Source organism: Typopeltis vanoorti, chromosome 12 (assembly GCF_054136105.1).
Source record: "Typopeltis vanoorti isolate ZY-2024b chromosome 12, IOZ_Tvanoo_1.0, whole genome shotgun sequence".
Taxonomy (NCBI): Eukaryota; Metazoa; Arthropoda; class Arachnida; order Uropygi; family Thelyphonidae; genus Typopeltis; species Typopeltis vanoorti.
Window position 1 is genome coordinate 113,111,623 of NC_143560.1, and position 23,448 is coordinate 113,135,070.

A 23,448-nucleotide genomic window follows, 5' to 3' on the forward strand; every position below is an offset into this window, starting at 1 on the left:
GTTCAATTTAGTTAGGGAATCCTACATTTTGCAGGATTGCACTCTGAGTTCAAAGCAAAGTATGATAGATGCTGCATGAATACTGGATGGTGCTTGGCATGATGTTTAGAGCCTCCCTTGATGAGTCTAAGGACTGCATGGAGTTGCCCATAATAATAACTTCTTTCAAGTTCTCCAGCAAATCCTCACTTTCATACTAAGCAATAATTTGAGTTCTTATTGGCTACCATCAATACTGTTTTTATTCTAATTTATCTGTGAGTAATCTCTATAATCTCTAGCTTAATTGATCTCTTAGTGATTTCTAACAAATAACATCTAGCTTTGATGTAGTAATTCCCCCCTCTACCAGAGATCAGGCTGGTAAGTGTTAACAGTTGACCAACTTAGTGTGACTTTAGCATATTATTTAGATTGGATCATAGCTTGATTCTCTGTGTGTGTGTGTGTGTGTGTATATATATATATATACACTTATACACTCTAGATGATAACCTTGATATGAAGGTTGAAACACCATGTGATTATTTCAGTTCATATTAAACTGAAATAATCACATGGTGTTTACTATAACATGGTAACTGTTTCCATAATTTTTGTATCATCATCATGCTTATCAAGGAGGATTTAGGCCTAAAATGGCCTGTTCTGGCCTTAGAAGTAATCGTTGAATCTCTTTAGAGGACGTCCTGGTTTTCTTTTTCTTAGTGGTTCGTAATTTAAGGCTTGTTTTGGTAATCTTTTTGTTTTTATTCTTTTAACGTGTTCCATCCATTTTTGTTTATATTTTTTAATTTTTTCTATAATTCTTTCGTAATTTCTTTTGTGATCAAATAGAGCATATTTTGTAGTTTTTCTCATAAACCTCATTTCAGCTGATATTAATCTTCATTTGTCTTTTTGTTTTATTGTCTAGATTTCACTTCCATACAACAGGACTGGTAGGGCTAATGTATTGTATACTTTTAGACTGGTTCGTTTTTGAACTAGGTTAGGTTTAAATATAGAGTTAATTACACCTGTTATTTTAAAATATTTTGCAATTTTTAGGATGCATGATTACATATGAAAATGAATAAGATCTAAACCTAAGTAGTTAAATGAATTCACCTGTTCTAAAATCTTGTTATCTATTACTATTTTTGGTCTTATTGGATCTTGTCCTTTAAATGCCATCGTTTCTGATTTTTTTTTGTTGATATTATCATCCCATAATCTTTGGCTATTTCATTTAAATTTAAAATATCTTTCTGTAAATTATCTTCAGAATTTGTAATTATGATTTGGTCATCAGCAAAAAGGATAGTAGGAGAACCTTGATGGTAATTTTTATTCCATTTTATTATTTCATTTAGATAAATATTAAAAAAAGAGTTGCTGAAAGGGGACATCCCTGTCAGATTCTTTGGTTTATCTCTCTCAGATATGATAGTTCATAATTTAATCTTATTTGTATTTGATTATTTTCATATATACTTATGACAGCTTTTAGAATATTATTTGGTATTTGCTTTCTTTTAATATTAAATCAGTTCGGTGAGTAATTATTGAGTTGAGTAATTATTATGGGGGAAACTGTAGTTATGGAAACACAGAATGGAAGAAAATAGAATTTATGCAGCTACTGAGAACTAATAACGTGAGGTAGCATGTGATGGAGGATACCTGGGTCTGAGGGTTCTGGATCTGACAACTGAAAAAGGATTTATCTTGTAACAAATGAGGAGAGTGAGCATGCAGACTTGGCCTGGAAGGTATCTGAATGTGTGCAATTTTCAGTTAAGAAAAAGTATATGTGGAAATACAGAGCTGATAATATGACAAACTCAGTAGCTTGCTTGAAGCATTATGGTAAGAAAATGCAGGGAAAGGATGTTACTAATGCATGGAAAATAATTCAATGACATTTAAAGAAGGCAGTATCATATTGCATATATATCCCTCAAGAGAGCGCATACCTAGAATTAGGCAGAAATTAAATGGATGAGGAGTAGCATTAAGCAGGACTAGCTAGAAACAAAGAAATAGTTTCATTCCACAAAGGAAACTCTTTTGGCAGAGGTATCAAATTATAGACCTATCAGCATTTCAGGAGTGGAGAGCATTGGAGATGTTGGTTAATGGCAAAATTCAGGAATGGATAGATGGATATATAAGAATATGATTAAAATATGGGGATTATCATAGTTTTGTGAAGGGTAGGACATGCCTCAGTAATTTAGTTGTTTTTTTTTTATATAATAAAGTGTCAGCTAAGTTGGATAAAGAATGGCTATGAAATAACCATTCCCTGTATCCAACTGCAGGACTTTGCAAAGGCATATGAAAGTATACTGCATACTACTCTATTCTACAAATTGGAGCAAATGGGGAAGTTTTTGATGTGGATAAAAGGATGGCTGATAGATAGAGTAGTTCTAAGGAGGAGAAGGCAAACAACTAGTGGTATGCTCTAGTGCGCATGAACCACTGATCTCTAATTTTGTATCAATGATAAGGAAATGATCAGTAGTCATTTTGCTGATCATTTCCTCATTTAGTTCTCTGCTCATCAGGACAACAGTACAATTTTATAATTGTATTGTTGTCAGGACAACAGTACAATTATAAAAGACAACTGTCAATATGCACAAGGGCAAACAATTAATGTGTTCAAAGTATAAGGTTATGCATTTTGAGATGTAAAGATTACTAGCTATATGATGAAACTGATCGGGCTAGGAGTTTGGGGAACTGATGTTCAGAATGCATAGTCAAAAGATGGCTAAAAATACCTCAGCTCATATCTGGCTGCTGAACCCAGGTGATCAGATTTGTGTTCAATGTATCTGGATCTGGTCACCCGGGTTACTTGGGATGAGGTGGAGAAGATCCACAGGCTGGAGACCAAGATGGTAGTGATAAGTTACTAAAAGGATTTTATAGGGATGATAGAGAGGAATGTTTCAGTACAATGAATGGAGGGGGTTTACTCAATTGTTTGTTTGTTTTTGGGTTTAATGTCACAGGGATAGATATCTATGATCATGCTGTGCCAGAACACACACATTAAATAAGCAGCATATAGGCCTAAAAATTATAATAACAATAATCATATATGAAATATTTTGTAAGAGTACACTAGGTGATCAATAAGTAAAACAGCCTAAACAAACAAAAATCAGTGTAGAAATACAAATGTAAAGGACAGTGATAAAAACAGATGTAAAAAAGTACAAAAAAGTATTAAAATTTATAAAGCATACATAAAAACAGATTTTTAAAAGCATATTTACAATACATTATATCATTTTAGTGCAAACTCCATCACATGCAGTTAGCTGTAAAGTTGTTATGTTCTAGTGAGATTTGTGCAGATTTAAACTGTTGTCTGAAAAGACAGCAGAAGATCCCACTTGATCCTCCAATTTTGTGCCAAAATCAGGCACAAAATCAAAGTATTCAGTTCTATGAGTTTTGAAGAGTTGCTTGTATGTAAGAATGCCAGGGTGGAAGTGAGTTTGATGGCATCTGAGGTTGTTTACTACAGTATCTAGAGCTTGTTGGAAAGCTTTTATCCACAAACCATTCTTTATGGCAGTTTGTTGAGAGTTGTAAATATTCTCCCACTGTGGATAAAAAATAGTTAGTCATATTATTATTATTACGGGGTGAGTATAACAGAAATAACTGTTGATATCAAAATGACAAATGTGGTTCATTTGCCTGGATGTATAGACTAAGAATAGGTGATGAGAAATGCTACAGTTGCAATTCTGATGGCTTCATGGTGAATAGGGTTTAGCCATTGCAGGGTACTGTCCTTCGCAGAAGCATAGAGTTGGGACTCATAATCAAGTTTAGATCTTATCAATGTCCTATACAAACAAAGCAAAGAACATCTGTCAGCATGAAGGATGGAAAATAAGGTACTTAGGATGTTCATAGTTTTACGGCACTTGTTTTCATAACAAACATATATGAAGGAGGAAACTGTTGTCAAATGCTAGTTCCAAGAACTTGGTTTTTGCTGCAACTGGGATTAATGATAATCCTGATCAGAGTTTTGGATCAGGATGAAAACCATGTCTGCAGCAAAAGTGCACACAAAGTGTGCACTTTTGCTGCAGACATTATCTGTGAAAATCTCAACCCATTTGTAAGTGCCCATTTTGAAAGATGGTCACTGGCTTGCTGCAGCTGTTTTTTTTGTAATCCTCATATTAAATGAATAACAAAAAATGGCGAAGTCATCTACACATAGGGCATTACTTACGGTTGGAAAAAGTTGTTCTGTTATCGAGTTGACCTTGATTGCAAAAAGTGTGACACTCAAAATGGAACCTTGTGAGATTCCCTCCTCTTGGTTATAGGGTCAGAAGAGAGTGGTTCCCATTCTTGGAAGATTCAGTTAGATGAGTTCTCAATAAAAAGAAGGAGATTCTCTCTAAAACCAAAAACGTGCAAGTCTTTCAGTATTTCAAATCTCCAAGATTGAAATAAAAAAAACTGATAGCAGATGCTTGTGTTTTATGAAAGTATCTCTAATGGATGCCTCCAGTCTGACTAAGATGACCAGTAGTAGAATGTGTTTGGATTGTGTTCTTGAAAAAAGGTTGCTTCTCTTTCTAGAAACCACAAAAGATGAATTTACCATTTTTTCTAGAATCTTGCACAAGCAGCTGGCTGGGAGCAATTGGGTGGTAGTTATTTGGGGATTTTAGATCTTTCTTGACTTAGGAAAGGCAATTTAATTACCATTTGCCAGGTATCCAGAAATATGTTCTCACAGAAAATTGTGTTGTAAAGGTGCAACAGTTGATCCATGGACAATGGTGACAGATGTTTTACCATCTTGTAATGGATTGCTGGCCTGGCTGGCCGAGTAGTTAGCGTATCCACTCTCCCGTCAAAAGGCTGCGGGTTCGAATCCCGCTGTGGGCATGGATGTTTGTTAGTGTCTGTGGAAATACTACTGGTGGTGGTTGGTATAGTTGGGGTCAGATTGCGTAGTGGAGACATAGTTGTAGAGCTGGTGCCCTCTCTCGATGAGCCCTCGGACTTCCTGGAAGTGTCAAAAAATAATAATAATAAATACTGTGTGGTACAATAGCAGTTGGACAACATTCAACTAAAGTAGCTTAAATTTTTTTTTCTTTAGTGATTAGTCTGTTCTATTCTTCAGCCATTTGAATTTTTCTACTTTGCATTTTTTTTGGCAAGGAAATTGGGTGTGTGTGGGGGGGTTAGATGATACTGATGTATTAGTAAAAATCTCCCTAAATATATCTGCAACCACTCTTGGATCGACAACTGTGCAACCATCGTGTTCAAGGAAGTATCTCATCATGTCCCATCCCAGAGATTTGAGAGTAGAATAGCAGCTATGTGTATGAATAACTTATAAAAATTTCACCTAACTGGAACATCGCATATTTTTTACTGAAACGTGTTCTCCAATAATGCTTTTGATTCACTTCAGTAAATTTTAGCAGTAGCTCTGTTTTGTGTGAAAAAAGAGTATAGGCTTACTGCAAGTGCATAAAGACATGGAGTAAAATGAGTCTTGTTTGACTCCATACACATGAAGTATAAGGGTTATGTTTAATGGAAGGGTATCTTACATTTTTTTATTGAATAATATAGTTAATACTCTGTACAATTAATATATCTTAGTTGTATTTTATGTAATTCTAATCCGAAGCAGACTACACCACCTACAAAACTAGCTGGTTTAAATAAATTAACATTTTACTGTGACATATCGTTTTATTTCACAGGAAATGTAAATTGTATAAATTGCAAATTAAGTTTCTTTATTTTTTGGCACTCTTTAAATTTAGCCTAAATTCAAAACAGATAAAAATAAATTTTACAGAATATACCAGTTAGGAATTGTACAGCATTTTTTAAAAATTTATTATTACTTTTTTATAATACTGCTAATGATTTTCTGTTATAGTTGGCAAAGAATTGTTCCTTGGAATTCTTACCAGTATTTCTAGAAGTAAATGGGAAAGGTTCTTCAGCTCATTAGAAGGCACTGATGAATATTGAAGCTGGAATGATATCATATTTGATGTTAAATTATCTGTGATCTGTATATTTCAACTTCATTAATAATTAATTTCTTTAATAATTATTCATTTCACTGATATAATATATTGTCAAGTAATTAACAAAACATTCCACTATCAGAAATACAAAATGTTCACAGAAATTAAGTTCTGTAGATGGCTGCCAAAAAGCACAATAATCATGTCTGTTGGTGTATATATCTTTTTTTTTGTAAGGAACTCCTTAGGGAATCAAAGCTATGTAATAGGAGTCTGACCCAGTGTCTAATCTTCACCCTGCCCACAACAAGTCCTATAACTGGGCATCCACATGGATACTGAATGCATGAGGATGGCCTGGCAATTAGGACTACTCGGCCCCCCAAATTGTATTCTATATTGGATAAAACTACATATACATTATGAAGATAAGAAATCATACAAGCTAGTCAGTTATACAAGAACATGAACAGTGAAAAGTCAGCTACTAAAATACTCATCCAGAGCATAAATTAAGATAAGCACCATTTATATAAAAATAAACATTGGAAAGAAGTGGAACTGGAGAGTGATTGAGGTACCAAATTAACAAAACTAATAAGACCAAAACAGGTAAATTTATTCTAAATATTAAGATAATGTACTCAATTTCAACAGAACAGAGAAAGGGAGGATTAGTTATAGTATTTTATTTTAAACATAAAGAGAAACTTCCTAAATGGGAGATAATTTCAAGCAGAGAAGACATAGGAAATTAGATAATGAGACTTATTTGTGTTTATGAATCTACAAAAAGTTCTAATAGTGAAACAGAGGGATTTTTGAGTCATTAGAAAGTGAGAGATAGCAGATTTTCTTATATATTGAAACCTGTGGAAAATTCATAACTATAATATGCCACAGTAATTAACTTTTTAATAATATGTAAATATTTTGTCTTAAGTATCATGAGACATCATCAGTAGATCAGTAAATAAACACATCTCTGAACCTCAAAGACCACATCCATCTTATCAAACCTCAAAAATCTGGTCTCACCCAACATGGAATTGAAAATGCCAACACACCAAGCTACTACATCGATCTATATATAAACATAAGTATAATATTTATCAGTTATATTTTAATTTAATTACAGCCCAATAGTGTTTAGTCCTTAAACATGTTACTGTATACATAGAGGGATTCTAATTCGCATTAATGTGTTTTTTTAATGTAATTCCTATTGTTGTTTAATAACTGTACTGATGATGTCTTATGATACTTAAGACAAAATATTTACATATTATTAAAAAGTTAGTTACTGTGGCATTATGCGTGAATTTATAGTTAAGAGATAGCAGATGACATACAGAAAATGCTGGTTCTTGTTAGACTTGCTAGAGCAAAAAATCATTCCCAACAGAAATATTTGGAGAAAATTTGGAAAGAAGAGTAGGGCTAATAATAACTATTAGCTGTATTCTTATTGGAGAACCTACAAAACTAAACATTTTGGTTATTTACTTATCATTTTTAATGAAAGTAGCATAACAGAATCTGCAAAATGGGTATGGTGGGGAGCCAGTTGAATAAATTTATATGGAAGAAGTAATAAATTATCCAGAACACCAAACTAACAGAATATAAGACATTATTTAAAAACCAAATTTGACACTTTGCCTCCAATCAGGGAAAATAACTATGTGGCATTATTCATTCTTGGAGGTTACTAAATATGTGGAATTCTCTGTGAAGAAAGGTTTTATGTTGAACTGAAAGCAGACATTTGGAAGCAGCGTTATGACTTAAGAAGCTGCAAGGAAAGAATGTTAGAAGGATAAAAAGTGGATGACTAGAAATATAAAGCAAGGGGTGAAAAAAACACTGAGGAAATATAGAGAAAAAGATAATCAGCATACTCACGAGCTGTACAAAATGCGGGAAAAAATAGCTTTTATTTATGCTTTTATAAAGGGTGATTAGTATGGTGAGAAAACTAAATCAGATTTGTGAGAGAAAATTAGTTAAGCAGTCTCTTTTGGATTTACCAAAGTAAATCAAAAAAATTTTTTTCACTATGTAGCAAGTAAGAATAACTTTAATGTGCTGATGGTAGAAAGATGACAGAAGTAAAGACATAATTGAGTTACTAAGTGATCACTTTGCAAGAGGGTATCATCAAGATGGAGATTTTGCAGTTACCATGACAGACTGATATCTGATGTCAAAATTAAGGCAGACAAACTGGAGGTGCTTAGCATACTGGAAAATATCAATGTGAACATAGAACTGGAATTGGATGGCATGTCAGCCTATGAGCTACAGCCATGTGCAAGAAAATTGGCAGTGCCTCTGACAAAGTTGTTTAAGTCTCAGCTCTGGCCAGGTTCCAAGAGAGTGGAAAGAGGATAAGATAAAATAGTTTCATTACATGAAGTTGACTCTAAGATAGCAAATTACAGACTAATTAGTATTTAAGCAGTTGTGGTTGAATTGTTGAAAAGTAAAATCCAGGAATGGCTGGATGTGAATAAGCAGACAGGAATAAGATACTTTATGGTGGGCAGCACAGTTCTGAAAAAGGTATGTCCTGCTTTAGTAATTTAGTCACTATTTTATAGTTGAGGGTGACAGCTGAACTCTGCAAAGGCATTTGAAAAGAATACTACATGGAAAATTATGATCTAAGGTGGAGAAATGGAAATGGATATGATGGTGGTTGGCAGACACAGGAGAGTGTGAAATCTAGAAGAATGAGGGTGACTATTGAAAAGGCTCTCCACTAGTTACCCTCATTCTTCTAGATTTCACTTAAGCATATACTACTCTCTGGTGTCTGTCAGCCACCACCATCATATCCATTTCCATTTGTTCCACCTTAGGAGATCATAGTTTTCATGTAGTATTCTTTTCAAATGCCTTTGTACTAGGGCCATTACTCTTTAATTTGTATATTAATGATACAAGGGGGGAGATATTCAGATGTTTGCTGATGATGCAAAACTAGGCAGGCAGTAGTTGATAAAGGTGATGTAGATATCTTGCAGAATGATTTAAATAAATCACTGTTGGCAAAGGATAATATGCCTGTCAATTTAATGTGGCAAAATGTAAGGTTACAATCTTGCAACATTAAATTGACTTTGGAATGAAAAGATATTACATACTGAATATCACATTGATGGTACCAAATTGCAGGAAATTGATGAGGCTATGGACTTGCCACATTAGAGGGCAGATTGCAAAAGTTGGCAAAATAGCTCAAATGATTATTTGGATGTTTGAAAAATACATTAAAAAGCAAAGTAAAGATAGAGAGGTCATTATCTCTTTTTATAAGTCTATGATTCACTGTAAAACTTTTATACCTTCACAGCTGGAGTAGATGATATTTCTGGTCGAATATCATCTACTCCAGCTGCTTTTCCTACTTCAAGTACAGATATATTCCATTACCAGACTGTCACTGGTTGTTTCATTTAGCAATCTTTAAAAGTAATTACTCCATACATCAAGGATATCTTTATCCTCAGTTTTCATGGCCCCTTTATCATGTCTAATTCCTTTTACAGTACTCTTTCCTCCATTTCTAAGCTTTATCAATAGCCTTCAGAATATTTTATCACCTTCCTGATATTTATTTTCCATGTTCTTATCAAAGTCTTCCCACGACTTTTGTTTAGTTAATTTTACACAATGTTTTGCTAAAGAAAGCTGTAATGAAGCTATATGGCTTTTTCTTTATTAATTAAGAAATATCACTTTTTTGGGGAGAGGGAGGGAGGTCAAGTATGAGTTCCAAGAACTGTGCTTGCATTGCAAATTATTATTTTTATTACGTGACACCTCCAAGGAGTCCAAAGACTCATCAAGGGTGGGCACCTACTCTACAACTCTCCGTCTCCACCACTTAATTCATTAACCTACACCAACACCATCTACTGCCCACCACCACCATTAGTGTTTTTGCCTGTATGTGGGATGAAAAACCTGAGTTTATGGGAGAAAAAAATATCGTGCAATGTACTGAGTCACATGTCAAGATTCAAGCTGGTATAAATTGGAGGAATATAATGCTCCCAAGTCAGTGCAACTGCGTCCAGATGAAATGGCTGTGAGAAGGGAACTGATAGAGTTTGAAACAGGCATTGTGATAAGAAGCCATGTTGCAGGCCTATCTGTTTGCCAAATTGTCCACCACATCTGCTCAGTAGAGAGTCGCTCCATAACACAGCTTACCAAACTTCTATCTCCCACTGTACATACTCTTTGCACTACTGACGATGCTGCATGTCAGTTCAGGTAATGTGGGACTTGCATATTGGGGTCCTACCATGGAAACTCAGGTTGTGAGCCTTGGTTCTGAATGTTTATTTGCAGATTCGTGTTCCAGTCAATGCCAGTACTCTGCATTCAGTGTTTTGGCTGACAAATGCTGGTTTTTATATATTATCCTTTATCCGTATGGTCACGTTTGGTGAGTGTGGCAGGTCATCCACTGTGGATAGCATTTGCAGTTGACTTCCTGTGCTTCCATCAGTGATACCATACTGTGTTGTAAGCACAGGAAGTCAACTGCAAATGCTACCCACAGTGGATGACCAGCCACACTCACCAAATGTGACCATAGGGATAAAGGATAATACATAAAAACCAGCATTTGTCAGCCAAAACATTGAACGCAGGGTACTGGGCATTGACTGGAACACATCTGCACAAAAGCATTCAGAACCAAGGCTCACAACATGGGTTTCCATGGTAGGACCACATTATGCAAGTCCCACATTACCTTAACCGACATGCAGTGTTGTCATCATTGTTCGTGGTGCAAAGAGCATGTACAATGGGACATTGAGGCTTGGGAAGCTGTGTCATGGAGCGACAAATTACAGTACACCCTCTACCGAGCCAATGGATGGATGGATGTGACAGATGTCTGGTGAACGTCTCTTAGCAAAGTTTGTAACACTAACTATGAAATTCAGAGATGGCAGTGTGATGCCATGGACACTGAACTCTGAGAGGTATCTTAACATTTTGGACAATGTACCATGTCATAAGGCCACTGCTGCTGTAACTGCATGGTTTTTGGACATGAATGTCGCCACACTCTACTAGCCTCCAAAGAGCCCTGATCTCAATTCTGTTGAACATCTGTGGATAAACTGGAGCATCAGGTGAGGTCAAGGAATGTCCCCCCCATTTAAAACAGTCAAGACCTCATTACATACCTACAGGAAAAATGGTCCAAAATTTCCATTGATTGTGGAAACTTGCCTTGAGGTCTGCTGCATTCATCACAGTGAAAGGAGGTCCTACATCTTATTAAGTGGGCATGCTGGCTGTTTGTTCTTCACACTATGGTGTCCATTACTTCTTTCCAAGCAGTGTATAAAGAGGTTTTCTCTCAGCATATAAGATTCACATTTAACATAAAGTTAAAATATATGTTTATACTAACCATAACTTGACTGATGACCGTAGTAGAAAAGTCTGCATTACAGAAACTACAATGAACCAACATGTCAGTAAATGATGTGATTGAACCAGAGACCTCTCTGAAGGCACTTACCACCTGAAAAGTAAGTAAAACATGTATATGTTTTATTATACATTGAAATCATTACTCAATGATTATCATAGATAAGAATGTCAAGTATTTGAAATCAATTTCTATTAAGAAATTTTAAGGATGCAGAATTTTCATCACATAGTATAGAGAACCACAAATCTGAAATGTTCAGTACTTTGAGGTTTCTGGATGATATTTATATAAACACACACAACACCATGTGCATACACCCATTTTAAAAACATTAGATTTAAATAAATTTAAAATAGCAGACAACCTTATGAATCTCATTTCATCAAAATCACCTTTTCATTAAAACAACGACATACTGCATATGTAAAAACATAATACAGTGGTGCCTTGGTTAATGACGGTAATCCATTCCAAGATTACCATCGTTAACCAAAACCGTCATTATCCAAGGTGCGATTCCCCATAAGATTTAATTGAAAATCGATTAATTTGTTCCGGCTCCTCCCCACAACCATAGTACATATTAAAAATGCAGATAAAACTCATTTAAAATGTCATAAAAATATGGTAAATATCATTTATTTATTATACAGTATATGTATTTGCTACAAAAAAAATAACATTAATAAAATGAATTGTTCATGAAAATAGTTTTTAATTATCAATCTTCACCAGAAGGACAATTGGGCTCACTTCAGAGTTTTTTGACAAATGGATCTGTAAAAAAACATGTCTAGGGTTGTTTGCTTCTGCCTCTTTTTTAAAATATTTCTGAAAAACTGCATGGACTTTTCATTAAATAGATCTGCAGTTCTGATAACCTCAGATTTGTTTGGATTCCATTTCATAGCAACATTTTGAACTTCCTTCCACTTTACCAAAACATTTTTGATTTCAGCAGTCATAATTTGTTCTTTCTCTCTCTCTCCATCCTCATCTTCAGATGAAATTTCCATTTCCTTCTCTTCACATTGCTGAAGAGAAGCAATATGAAGAGAGAGCTTGAAAAGTTCTTTTAGCTCATCAGTAGTCAGTTCTCGGTCATGCATCTCCAATAATTCTTCAACATCTTCTTCTTCTACTTCCAAGTTAAGATCATGAGCAGTTGCCACAATATCCTTTACCAATTTGTGTCCTTCATCTGAAGTTTCTTCATTACCAAAGGAAGGACACAGTTTCCTCCATGATGCTTTGAGACATTTCATTGTTACTTCAATTGTGAAGCCTTTACAATTAGCCTAATTGCTATGACAATGTTGAATTCCTCCTTCCAAAATTTTCTTAGGGTTATGTTAGTAGCCTCACACATTTCAAAGCACCTGGTAAAAAGTGCCCTTGTGTAAAGTTTTTTAAAATTTGCAATTATCAGCTGATCCATAGGTTGAATCAGAGATGTAGTCTTGGGAGGAAGAAAAATCACCTTGATAAAATCTAATTCCTCTGGTAGCTCTTCTTGTATGTCCATTGGATGGCCAGGTGCGTTATCCAAGGTTAAAATGGCTTTAGAGGCAGATTGTTTTGCTCAAGATAGGTTTTGACAGTTGGTCCAAACACTTTGCGAATCCAGTCTCTAAATTCTATTTTTGTGACCCAGGCTTTGCTGTTGGACTTCCACAAAACACCGAGATTGGATTTAGAGACATTGAACTTTTTGAATGCTCGGGGATTCTCTGAGTGGCAGATTAACATTGGTTTTACCTTGCAGTCTCCACTTGCATTTGCTGCTAAAAGCAATGTTAACCTATCATTCATTGGTTTATGCCCAGGAAGTGTTTTTTCTTCTTTTATGATAAATGTCCTGTTGGGCATTTTCTTCCAAAATAACCCAGTCTCATCACAACTGAAGATTTGTTGAGGTAGGTATTCTCCTTCTATAATTCTATTGACAAATTTATCTGCTGCTGCTTTGTCAGCACTAGCTACCTCTCCATGTATGATCACACTATGAATTCTTGTTCTTTTTTTAAAGTTGTCAAACCAACCTCTGCTACCTTTGAAATCATCATCTACCTCAGAACTTGATCTCGAAGTCTTCTTTTTCAAATCTTGATAAATCTGTTTAGCTTTCTGACAGATTGCATTTTGAGATGTAGTATCACCTGCAATTTCTCTTTCTTTGATCCAAATTAGTAATAGATTTTCCATTTGCTCAAAAAGAAGCCCTCTGACATTCAACCTTGAAGTTCCCTTAGCAACCTTAGCTACCATAAGTTCTTCTTTCTTAGCCAAAATGGTTGATACTGTAGAATGACTGGTTTCATATATTTGAGCTAGCTGCATAACTTTCACACTTTCATGTTGTTTTGCTATTATTTCATTCTTCTGTTCAATAGAGAAAAATTTTCTACCCCCCCCCCCCCTCACTAGCTTTCTTTCTATATTTGAGCTAGCTGCATAACTTTCACACTTTCGTGTTGTTTTGCTATTATTTCTTTCTTCTGTTCAACAGAGAAAAATTTTCTATCCCCCCCCCCCCCACTAGCTTTCTTTTTGGGATCCATTTTGTCACATGGTAAAAAAATTCACTCTATAAAAAAAAAAAAAATACGCAATATACCTATATCAAAAATCTGGGAAAGTCTAATCAAGATTACTCATTAATTTTTTTTTTCCCCAATCATGTCTCTACTTCAAAATATTCTGTTTTATACTTAATACTTAGTGATATAACATCACGAGGCGTGTTCTATTTTTAACGATCTATTGTTAGTATTCTAGCTTGTACTTTTTTAAAACTGTTCTTGTAATACCACTGAGGATGGTCTGCTATTTCCAGACCGAAATATTTGGTTAATTAAATATCTTTCTTGTGTTTATGTGCATATATCACTCAAAGATATGCAAAATATGGTATTATTACAAATTGTACAACACTAAGATACAAAGAACATATCATCACCTGAAAATAAAAGTAAAAATTCAAAAAAAAAAAAAAAAAAAAAAAAAAAAAAACTTAATAGGAGCATGAGGACTACATTTTTCCCTTGGAGAGGTATGATAGATTGTGTGGATAGTTTGGGTCTCCTGTTATGAGGCTTCAAACTCCATGGAGGTGCCTGCACAATAGTAATATGTGCCATCCATATTCTTGGGATTTTTAGACCATCATTATTGTTAAGATCAGGATAGTTGATTAGAATTTCACAGGCCTCCTTAAATTTGTGCTCATACCATGTGATGAACAGGCACCTTTTCACTCAATTCTATGTGCGTATTCAGGCCATGATTAGAAAGGCCAGATTTACCACAGTTATTAAATTTAATGTGTCATTTATGTGCCTTTTTCTGGATAGGAAGTTTGTGTCCAGTTTCAACTAATATAAGGCAAGTTACAGTTGCACTGAATACAGTATGCTCCAAGGTGAGCTGGGGGATTCTTGAAAGAGTTGAATAAGTTCTTTAATTTTGCAGGAGTTAGGGTTGTATATGTGTAGTATTCTGTTTATTTTATCTGATATCTCTTTAATGTATGTAATGGTTAGAGTTTTGTTGTAATCTAGTTTATTATTATTATGTGACAGCTCCAGGGAGTCCAAAGACTCATCAGGGAAGGGCACCTACTACAACTCTCCGTCTCCACCAACTACAACGCCATCTACCGCCAGAAGTATTTTCACAATCACAAACATCCATGCCCATGGCAGGATCTGAACCTGCAGCCTTTTGGCTGGAGAGCGGATATGCTAACCACTTGGCCAACCAGGCACAAATTGTGAAGAATTTTATTGACATTATTTTTGCTGTAGCTATTTTTAGGAAAGTATTGCTGATACTTTTAAATTCATACTCAAGTGTTTGCTGATTGGAGCAAATCTTTAAAGGTCTGTTTTTTGGTGTGCTAATGACTCCTAGTTTTTGTGTTGGGTGGTGAGTTTACGTGTGTATATTGACCAGTAATGTGTAGTCTTATGGCAAACAGTGAAGGAAAGACTGCTGGAAGGAGGATGTGTGAGAAGTGTGTACATATATATATATATAGAAATGGAAGTGTGGTCTGGCTTTCAATTTCAATTGTATGTTCAGGTGGCTGAGGAAGGTGTCCAAAGTGTGCTGGCCATGTGGCTAATAACGAAAACATCATGGGTGTACTTAGCCAGATTTTGGGTTTTAAAATAAAGGAATCTAGAGCACATTGCTCAAAAATTTCCATATAAAAGTTAGCAATTGGGAAGGGGGGGGGGGATAACAGTGATCCTATAACTGTGCCTTCTTTTTTTGCAGGTAAAAAGCGTTTTGTCACACAAAATAACCAGACAATAGTATATGGGCAAAGAGCAATGTGATATCAAGCAGGAATTTGTCCTATTAAAGGAGAATTGTGTCATTGATTGGACATTTGTGAAATGGGCAGATACATTAAAAGTGACTAATAAATTACTTTTATCAAATGTGATATTTTTAATTTTGTTTACAAAGTCTTGTGTGTTTTTTATATAGGAGGAAGAATGATCTACCAACTCCTTGAGTTTGATACTACTTTCATGGCTAGATGATAATTGGGGATGTCGATACCCTCAACTATCTGCCGCTACCATTATTTCATTATAAAACATACATCAGATTAATATTCATACATTCTTCAACATCACTTTGCATTTTTTACCAGCTTCATAAGACTGGTCCTGAGATAAGCAAACAGACTTAGGTCTTTTTCTATTGAAGTCTGCTGGAATGCAGTGTATGAACTGCAAGTCATTAGAATGAGCAGGTAGAAAAGCTTTTTTTTATATACAGTTAATAATACCAGGTTGATTTGTGGTATTTTCTTGTTTTTTTATGAGTGTGTGATAGTGCGAGCTGTTTAGCCGTTAAAAAAAAAGTTTATATTTTATATTATATTGGATATTGTCAGTATGCTAATATATAATATAACAGTTACTGCCAAAAACTCTGCTAGGGGAGTTTAATATGAGAGCTTTTTTTTTAAACACAGTGAGTGATATGTATATGTTATGTGTTGGGATTTCTAGAAGGAAAGTGAGTACCAGTTGTGTGGGATGATTGCAGAATGTTGATAAAAAGGGAAAAAAATGTGACAGTTGGTGAAAATGTTGATGAAAATGCAGTGGAGGTAGTGGTAGAAAGTCAGAACAATGAAGATATCATGAGATATAGCATGCTTATAGGGAGTCATTTACAGGACCAAAACATCTGTTCCTTCACCATAACAAATACACCTTCACAATTTGACCCTTGAACTCAAATTTCTATCTGCTATTACCCAATGATATTTTGTTTCTTCTGTATAGTCCAATCACTAGAGTATACAACCTCCATTTGGTGGATTCCAAATTTCAAATACCTATGTAAATACTGTATTAAACTGATGTCTCATTCATTCACCTGTCCAGTTGATTCAAATCTTCCTCAAGGGACATCACATTGGCACTATTAATTAATAACCTTTCCAAGATTCACATTATCTGCATACAAATGAATATTTTTCTGCAATTGAGTGACATTATCATTAACATAAAGATTAAACAGTATAAGTGTCATTACTGAGTCCTTCCTGGTGAATCCCATTTGGACCTTGTTTTCTTTTATCTGCTCTTCTGTATATGACTCTATCAAACCAATCCAATTCACATCTAATATCTAATTTATATATATAGCCCAGTCGTGAAATTACTTCATGTGCAGACTTTGTTTGCTTACACTTGGATAAAGGATGAAACCAAGAAGATAATTTCTTGGCATCTTTAATTTATAATAAAGGTCCTCTTGAAACACATCTAATTTCATATATATTAAAGGATTTAATATGGTTTCATCATACCTGTCTAAAAAAGAGATCTATAGTGAAATCCTGTCTATGAACTGGGAAATGTCATTTAAGTTTTCTACTGTCTTACAAGAAGAATTTTTCTTCTTCCACGGAAATCAGGCTAACTAACCAATGAACATAAAATCAACAAACTAAGAGTACACACAGTTCCAATTTATCCCATAAGTTCAGGATTAATTTGAATGAGTGCTCAATACTCCATGAGTATCTTTTTCTTCCATGTTTCTTTCATCATCATAGAAGATGATGATGAAAGAAACATGGAAGAAGAAGATGGTAGTGCAAATGCTGTTAAATGAATCACCACCCAGACATATATGATGAGTCTTGTAATTGTAGAGAAGCACTCATGACAAAATAAAAGTTACTATATACAAATTTACCTCTCGAATGTATCTAACAGAACCAGGTGCATATAAAGCAGCACAGACATCTTCAGGCATTGTAAGATAGCTATCTAACGGACTCTTCAGAGCTGAACATTTTGATTCTGGATCTGAAAATAGCATAAATACAAATCATTATAAATCACGTTACACTTAAAGATGCATATTCAAAAACATATTACCAGCTTTATAAACAGCAAGTTATATTTTCTAACAAATATTTAACGTTGTGAATGGCACTATCTCTCCTTTATTTTTTATTTTTATGAGAACTCCCTCAATAAGTTTTGTGTTTTGCATTGCAGGGGGGGGGGGGGGGTTACACAAACAAGATTCATATCTATTCAAATTCCTGAAACGTAAACAAGAACATACTGTACCTTAAACTTACTTATGTACTTATCATTCTGCTTGCTCATCTCTTTCCACTTAAACAAACAAATCCACTTCTCATTCTTCTTGCCATTATAAAACTTACAAGGGCGGCTCTTTTTTCTGTCTTCTTCCCCCCCCCCCCACAATTTCATTTTCACTTTATGTATCTGATAAATTCTTACAACTTATGTGCATTTATCTCGTAACTTTCCCTCCTCCTCCTATTTATAACACATGCAGATAACATTCTGAAGAAATGGTATACACTAGACTCCAGTTAATAGGTAACACATCAGGACTAGAACATTTTGGCCCAATTAATTGGCTTCCCCAAATTATGTGAAGTTTTGTAAGTTAAAAAGATATAAAAAGACAAACTAATATTTCACTTAGCAACAAATCATTTATTAAAATGAATTATAATAGCAAAATACATACATATTTATTGTCAATAACAGAGACAATAACCTGTTGTTCCTAAAGTCCTTTAATGTAATCCTATTTAAAATCTTCATTACCCAACTTCTTAGTTAACTGCTCTGACTTCTTTTTAACATTGGAATACATAGACACACTTCTCATCCAGTTATAATGGAGAACCACTAATTTGGCATCCTCAACATCAGGATCCTTACCTTCATTTTTCTGTTTTTGGGATGTTCTCTGTTTTCCACAGCATGTCTATTCTTCTCACAGTTTATCTTGCTGTTGTATCAAGTGTGCAATCATAGATTTCAGTACTCCAGTTATCTCCACCATACAACAATGACTGGCATTGGGCAAATAGCTTTTGAATTGGTCTATTAAGGCCATTTTTTCAACTAGTGACAAATCTTGATAAGGATCGAAAAATTTCTAAAATTTTCTGATTAGGCACTAGCTTAGCACGGAAGATGACAAGTACACACAGCTGATGCTATGTTACCCCTCTTCCCTTAGAAGTTAATATGCTTTATGACTTGAGTCAGTGAGAGGAATGAGTCATTCACACGTTACCTAAAACACATGCGGAACAAAGTTTGATGAGTCATTTATGAGCTGTGGCACAGCATGACTTTTGCTGTCTTTGTACCAATAATCCTTAAACCATCAACTATTTATGAGTGATTACATTAGAATGATAATCTTTAAGTGCTGCAGTCTTCTTTCCCAAATAAACAGCCTACATTCAGTCAAACTGGATTCTATTGTACGTTATTTCTTATTTCTGAATTCCCCTCCCCCCCATTAATTTATCCATCATCTACAGACCTGATTAAGATCTTATATAGTGAAACAATAACCTCCTCATCATTGCAGCAGTCTGCTATATTTTATCTGCATATATAGAAAACTCTTTGTCCATTACCTTCTTCAACAGTGCAGAGTATGCCTTCCCAAGTGAACACATCACTCTGGATTATTAACTCTTAATTTTTGTGCTCCCAGTGCCAGTCTATTCAAGTCCTCCTAAATTGGACATATCTATATCACCCTCTTTCAACTCAAATCTCCAATCAACACTGCTAGTTCAGTGTTGCACTAGCAGTTAACTGAAACTATCTATCTTCCAAAATGGTTCATGCTATACTAACCTTTCGGCACAAGTGGCAAGTTTTACAATACTGTAGGCTTACTGTTTGTGCCTGAATTGTTAACAGTAAGTTGCAGAGGTAGCTACAGTAATCACTCAGTTATCTGACCACAGTGGGAAATCACTTTGCTGGTTGGATAAATATGGGACTGGTTAACTGAAAGTAAAGTTACGTGGTACTGTACGAGAAGTTGGTTGACATGCTAACTCATTTCAGGGGTCAGTTATTTAAGGTTTATCACTTGAAGGTCAGATAATTGAGAGATCGCTACAGTTAATATTCTGTGTAGGTAAATCTTAAGGCTTGAAATGATCATTACCATCATTATCATACCTCCATGGAGTCAAAGACTCTTTCCTCGTGGCACATCTGTTTCTTTCAGATACTGCTGTCCTAAGTCACAAGTTCAGCTTCTCTTCAGAAGCTCCGGCAGGCTATTCTTCTTTCCTTTTCTGTCATTCTCTGCCAAGTTAATTTAGGCATCTCTCTCTCTGCTGTATGAATTCATTTATTCCATTTTTACTTAATGAATTTTAAAACCTTACACTTTGCAACATTCAAATTGGAATCCCACTCACTTGCTCATTCATCCTATCTATTCAAGACCCGTCACAAAGCCACAACATCCGCCCCACTCACTTGCTCATTCATCCTATCTATTCAAGACCCGTCACAAAGCCACATCTGCTCCACTCATGTTTTCTTTCACGCATTGATGGCATTGCGTGCATAGTGATATGCAGTTGCTTTCATCATCTGCTAACAAGTGCATATCAATATTCAAATGCTTCCCAGTATCATTAGCATACAAATTAAACAGCAATAGTCTCAAAAGAAACCTTCAGAACACACTAGGGATTTTCCTCTTCTGGGATACTGCGTTTGCAAAATCTAATATTATACCATAGTGTGTATGCATGTCTTGTCCAATGGCTTTATCACTTGTTATAATAAGCAAACTCATGCTAAAGATTGCATGACTGCTTACTTATTATGTTTTCAACCCATTTCTGAATCTTGGTCCACTTTAACCACAGCTCCTGACACAGATTAGCCTATAATTCAAAGCATTAGTCTTATCACTTCCCATATGAAAGAGAACAATTTTGTCCTCTTTCCAATCCTTTGGAACTTACATACTATCTCTTAAGTTAATAAAAATAATATTAGCTAAAGTTTGCAATATCTCAATATATTGTTTTATTGAAAAAACATTCAAAATGAGAAAAAAAGTCTACAAACATCAATCTAGACTGAAATTAAAGTAAGAAAATGTCTTACCACAGGTCCTGTGAGGAATTAAATCACAACCAAGAACCAGAGTTGCCAAGGTTGCATGCAGATTTCCAAATTCATGTGTCTGAACAGAGCTCCACCTTCTTGGAAAGGATCCCTAAAAGTAAAATTGATTTCCTTTCTTTTAATGTTGCATGATGATCAGCATTAATTTTGATAAATTATGGAGACTACTACCATGTTAAGAATAATTACTTTAATTCCCCACATTTTGACCTTCATATTAAGGTCATCATCTGGAGTATACAGAGACAAGCTACATTACAATTCAAATAATATCCTAAAGTGACAATGATCTGTTCAACCATCATTCGACTGGCCTGACCTCTAGTTCAAAAAAAAACTACATCAAAGATATCCTATTTTTTTTTTTATTCAACTAATCAACAATTTAGCATTCCTTGTTATATTAAGGCTAAGATTCTAGAGTACTACAGTCCTAATTATAATTTATAATGAATTTTTACAACAAAATATTATGTGGGTAGAATATGTGCCATCCATATTCTTTGGATTTTTAGACCATCATTATTGTTCAGATTAGGGTGGTTGTTTAGAATTTCACAGGCCCATTAAATTTGCACTCATACCATGTTCTGGTGTGATATAATGAACAGTTGCTTTTCCAATCTGTGCTATGTGGGGTATTCAAGGCATGATCACAAAGGCCAGATTTATCCTTATATCTGGAAAATTCAAAATTTGTTATATTATACTAAGATCCTAGTGTACTACTGCTCTAATTATAATTTATAATGAATCCTTAGAACAAAAATAATTCTGAGTAGAATATGTGCTATCCATATTCTTGGGATTTTTAGATCACCATTATTGTTAAGGTTAGGGTAGTTGATTAGAATTTTGTAGGTCTTCTTTATATCTGACCTCTCTGATAATGCTCTGAATACTTGACACAGATTTGATTGGAAAGGCAACTGTTCATTACATCACATCAAAACATGATATGAGCACAAATTTAAGAAGACCAGCAAAATTCTAATCAACTACCCTAACCTTAATGATAATGGTGATATAAAAATCCCAAGAATATGGATAGCACATATTCTACTCAGAACTTTTTGTTCTAAGGATTCATTATAAATTATAATTAGAGCAGTAGTACATCAGGATCTTAGCCTTGATATAACAAACACATATGTCAAATGACTGATTAGGCCACCATTATTTCTGTATTAAAAGATAACATGAATTTATTCTCTGACCATGTTATAAAAAATAGGATGTAGTTTTTTGCAACTAGAGGTCAGGCCAGTAAAATAATGGTTGAATCATTATCACTTTGGTATACTATTTGAATTGTAATGTAACTTTTTTAAATAACGAAACCTGTAATGTAGCTTGTCTCTCTTTATATATGTGTGTGTGTGTGTGTACTCCAGATGACTTACGTCAGGAAATTAAAATAATTATTCTTAACATTGTAAGTCTCTACAATTTACCAAAATGAAAATTAATTTCCATTGAATATTTATAAATTTATTCAGTGATTAATATCACAGAAAATCAATTAATGATTTTACTACAGATCAGTTCTTATCTATTATCTACCAAAGAACATAGCTTGAAGTCATCATGATTACAAACCATACCATTGATATATGAGGCTGGTCTGAAATGTTCTTGGCCTAGCAATGAAAAAACAAATTTATAATTTCAAAATTATTTTTATTTTTCAACATAATCTCCCTTAAGACTAATACATTTATTACAGATACTCCAGCACCATTAATCTGTCCCTGTAGTGGTTCTCAGTAAGATCTTTAAAATACCCTTCTACAGCTGCAACCACTTCTTCATTCGAAGAAAAATGCTGACTAGTGAGGAAGAGTTTTAATTTTGGGAAGAGATAGAAGTCAGAGGGAGCCAAATCTGGTTAAAAGATTGGAATAATATTCCCCAGTTATTGTTTTATCCTTTTCAAGATAACTAATAAAAAAAATGGGAAGAGTTTTGGAAACACTTTACCTTTAGCATCCCAAAACACTTACCTTTCCTGCTGATGGAACCGACTTTGTCTTCTTTGGCATTGAACAACTGGCTTCTGTCCACTGTTTGGATTCTGGTGTGTAATGGTGAATCCAAGTCTCATTCATAGTAATAAATCGATGCACAAAATCAGTTTTATTCTTGTTAAAACGCTCCAAGCACTGTTCAGAGATTTTCATGCGAGTACGTTTTTGATTTGCTGTGAGCAAGCATGACACCCATCTTGCACAAAGCTTTTTCATTTGCAATTCTTCATGCAAAATATATTCTACACGTTCTTTTGAAATGCCTATAGGCTCAGCAATTTCACACACTTTGACTCGCCGGTCATCCAATACCATATCATGTACTTGATCAATGATTTCTGGTGTTGTTACACTTTTTTGGACATCCTTCACGTGGATCATCTTCAAGGTTGGTATGCCCACGTTTAAACTCAACAGCCCATTCCTTAATTGTC

At 34.6% G+C, this 23,448-nt stretch overlaps 1 protein-coding gene across 1 annotated transcript in view; it reads right to left on the bottom strand.

The window, feature by feature from the left end:
• Positions 1 to 23,448, bottom strand: part of LOC150101143 (ubiquitin carboxyl-terminal hydrolase 24-like) — an 824,883-nt gene that overhangs the window by 46,281 nt on the left and 755,154 nt on the right. The window contains exons 52-55 of the mRNA XM_090401261.1: positions 20,967 to 21,078; positions 17,734 to 17,846; positions 11,479 to 11,592; positions 5,973 to 6,038 (exon numbers count right to left, since the gene is read on the bottom strand). Coding sequence (XP_090257387.1) covers positions 5,973 to 6,038; positions 11,479 to 11,592; positions 17,734 to 17,846; positions 20,967 to 21,078 — 405 coding nt within the window. The remainder of the gene's footprint in view (positions 1 to 5,972; positions 6,039 to 11,478; positions 11,593 to 17,733; positions 17,847 to 20,966; positions 21,079 to 23,448) is intronic.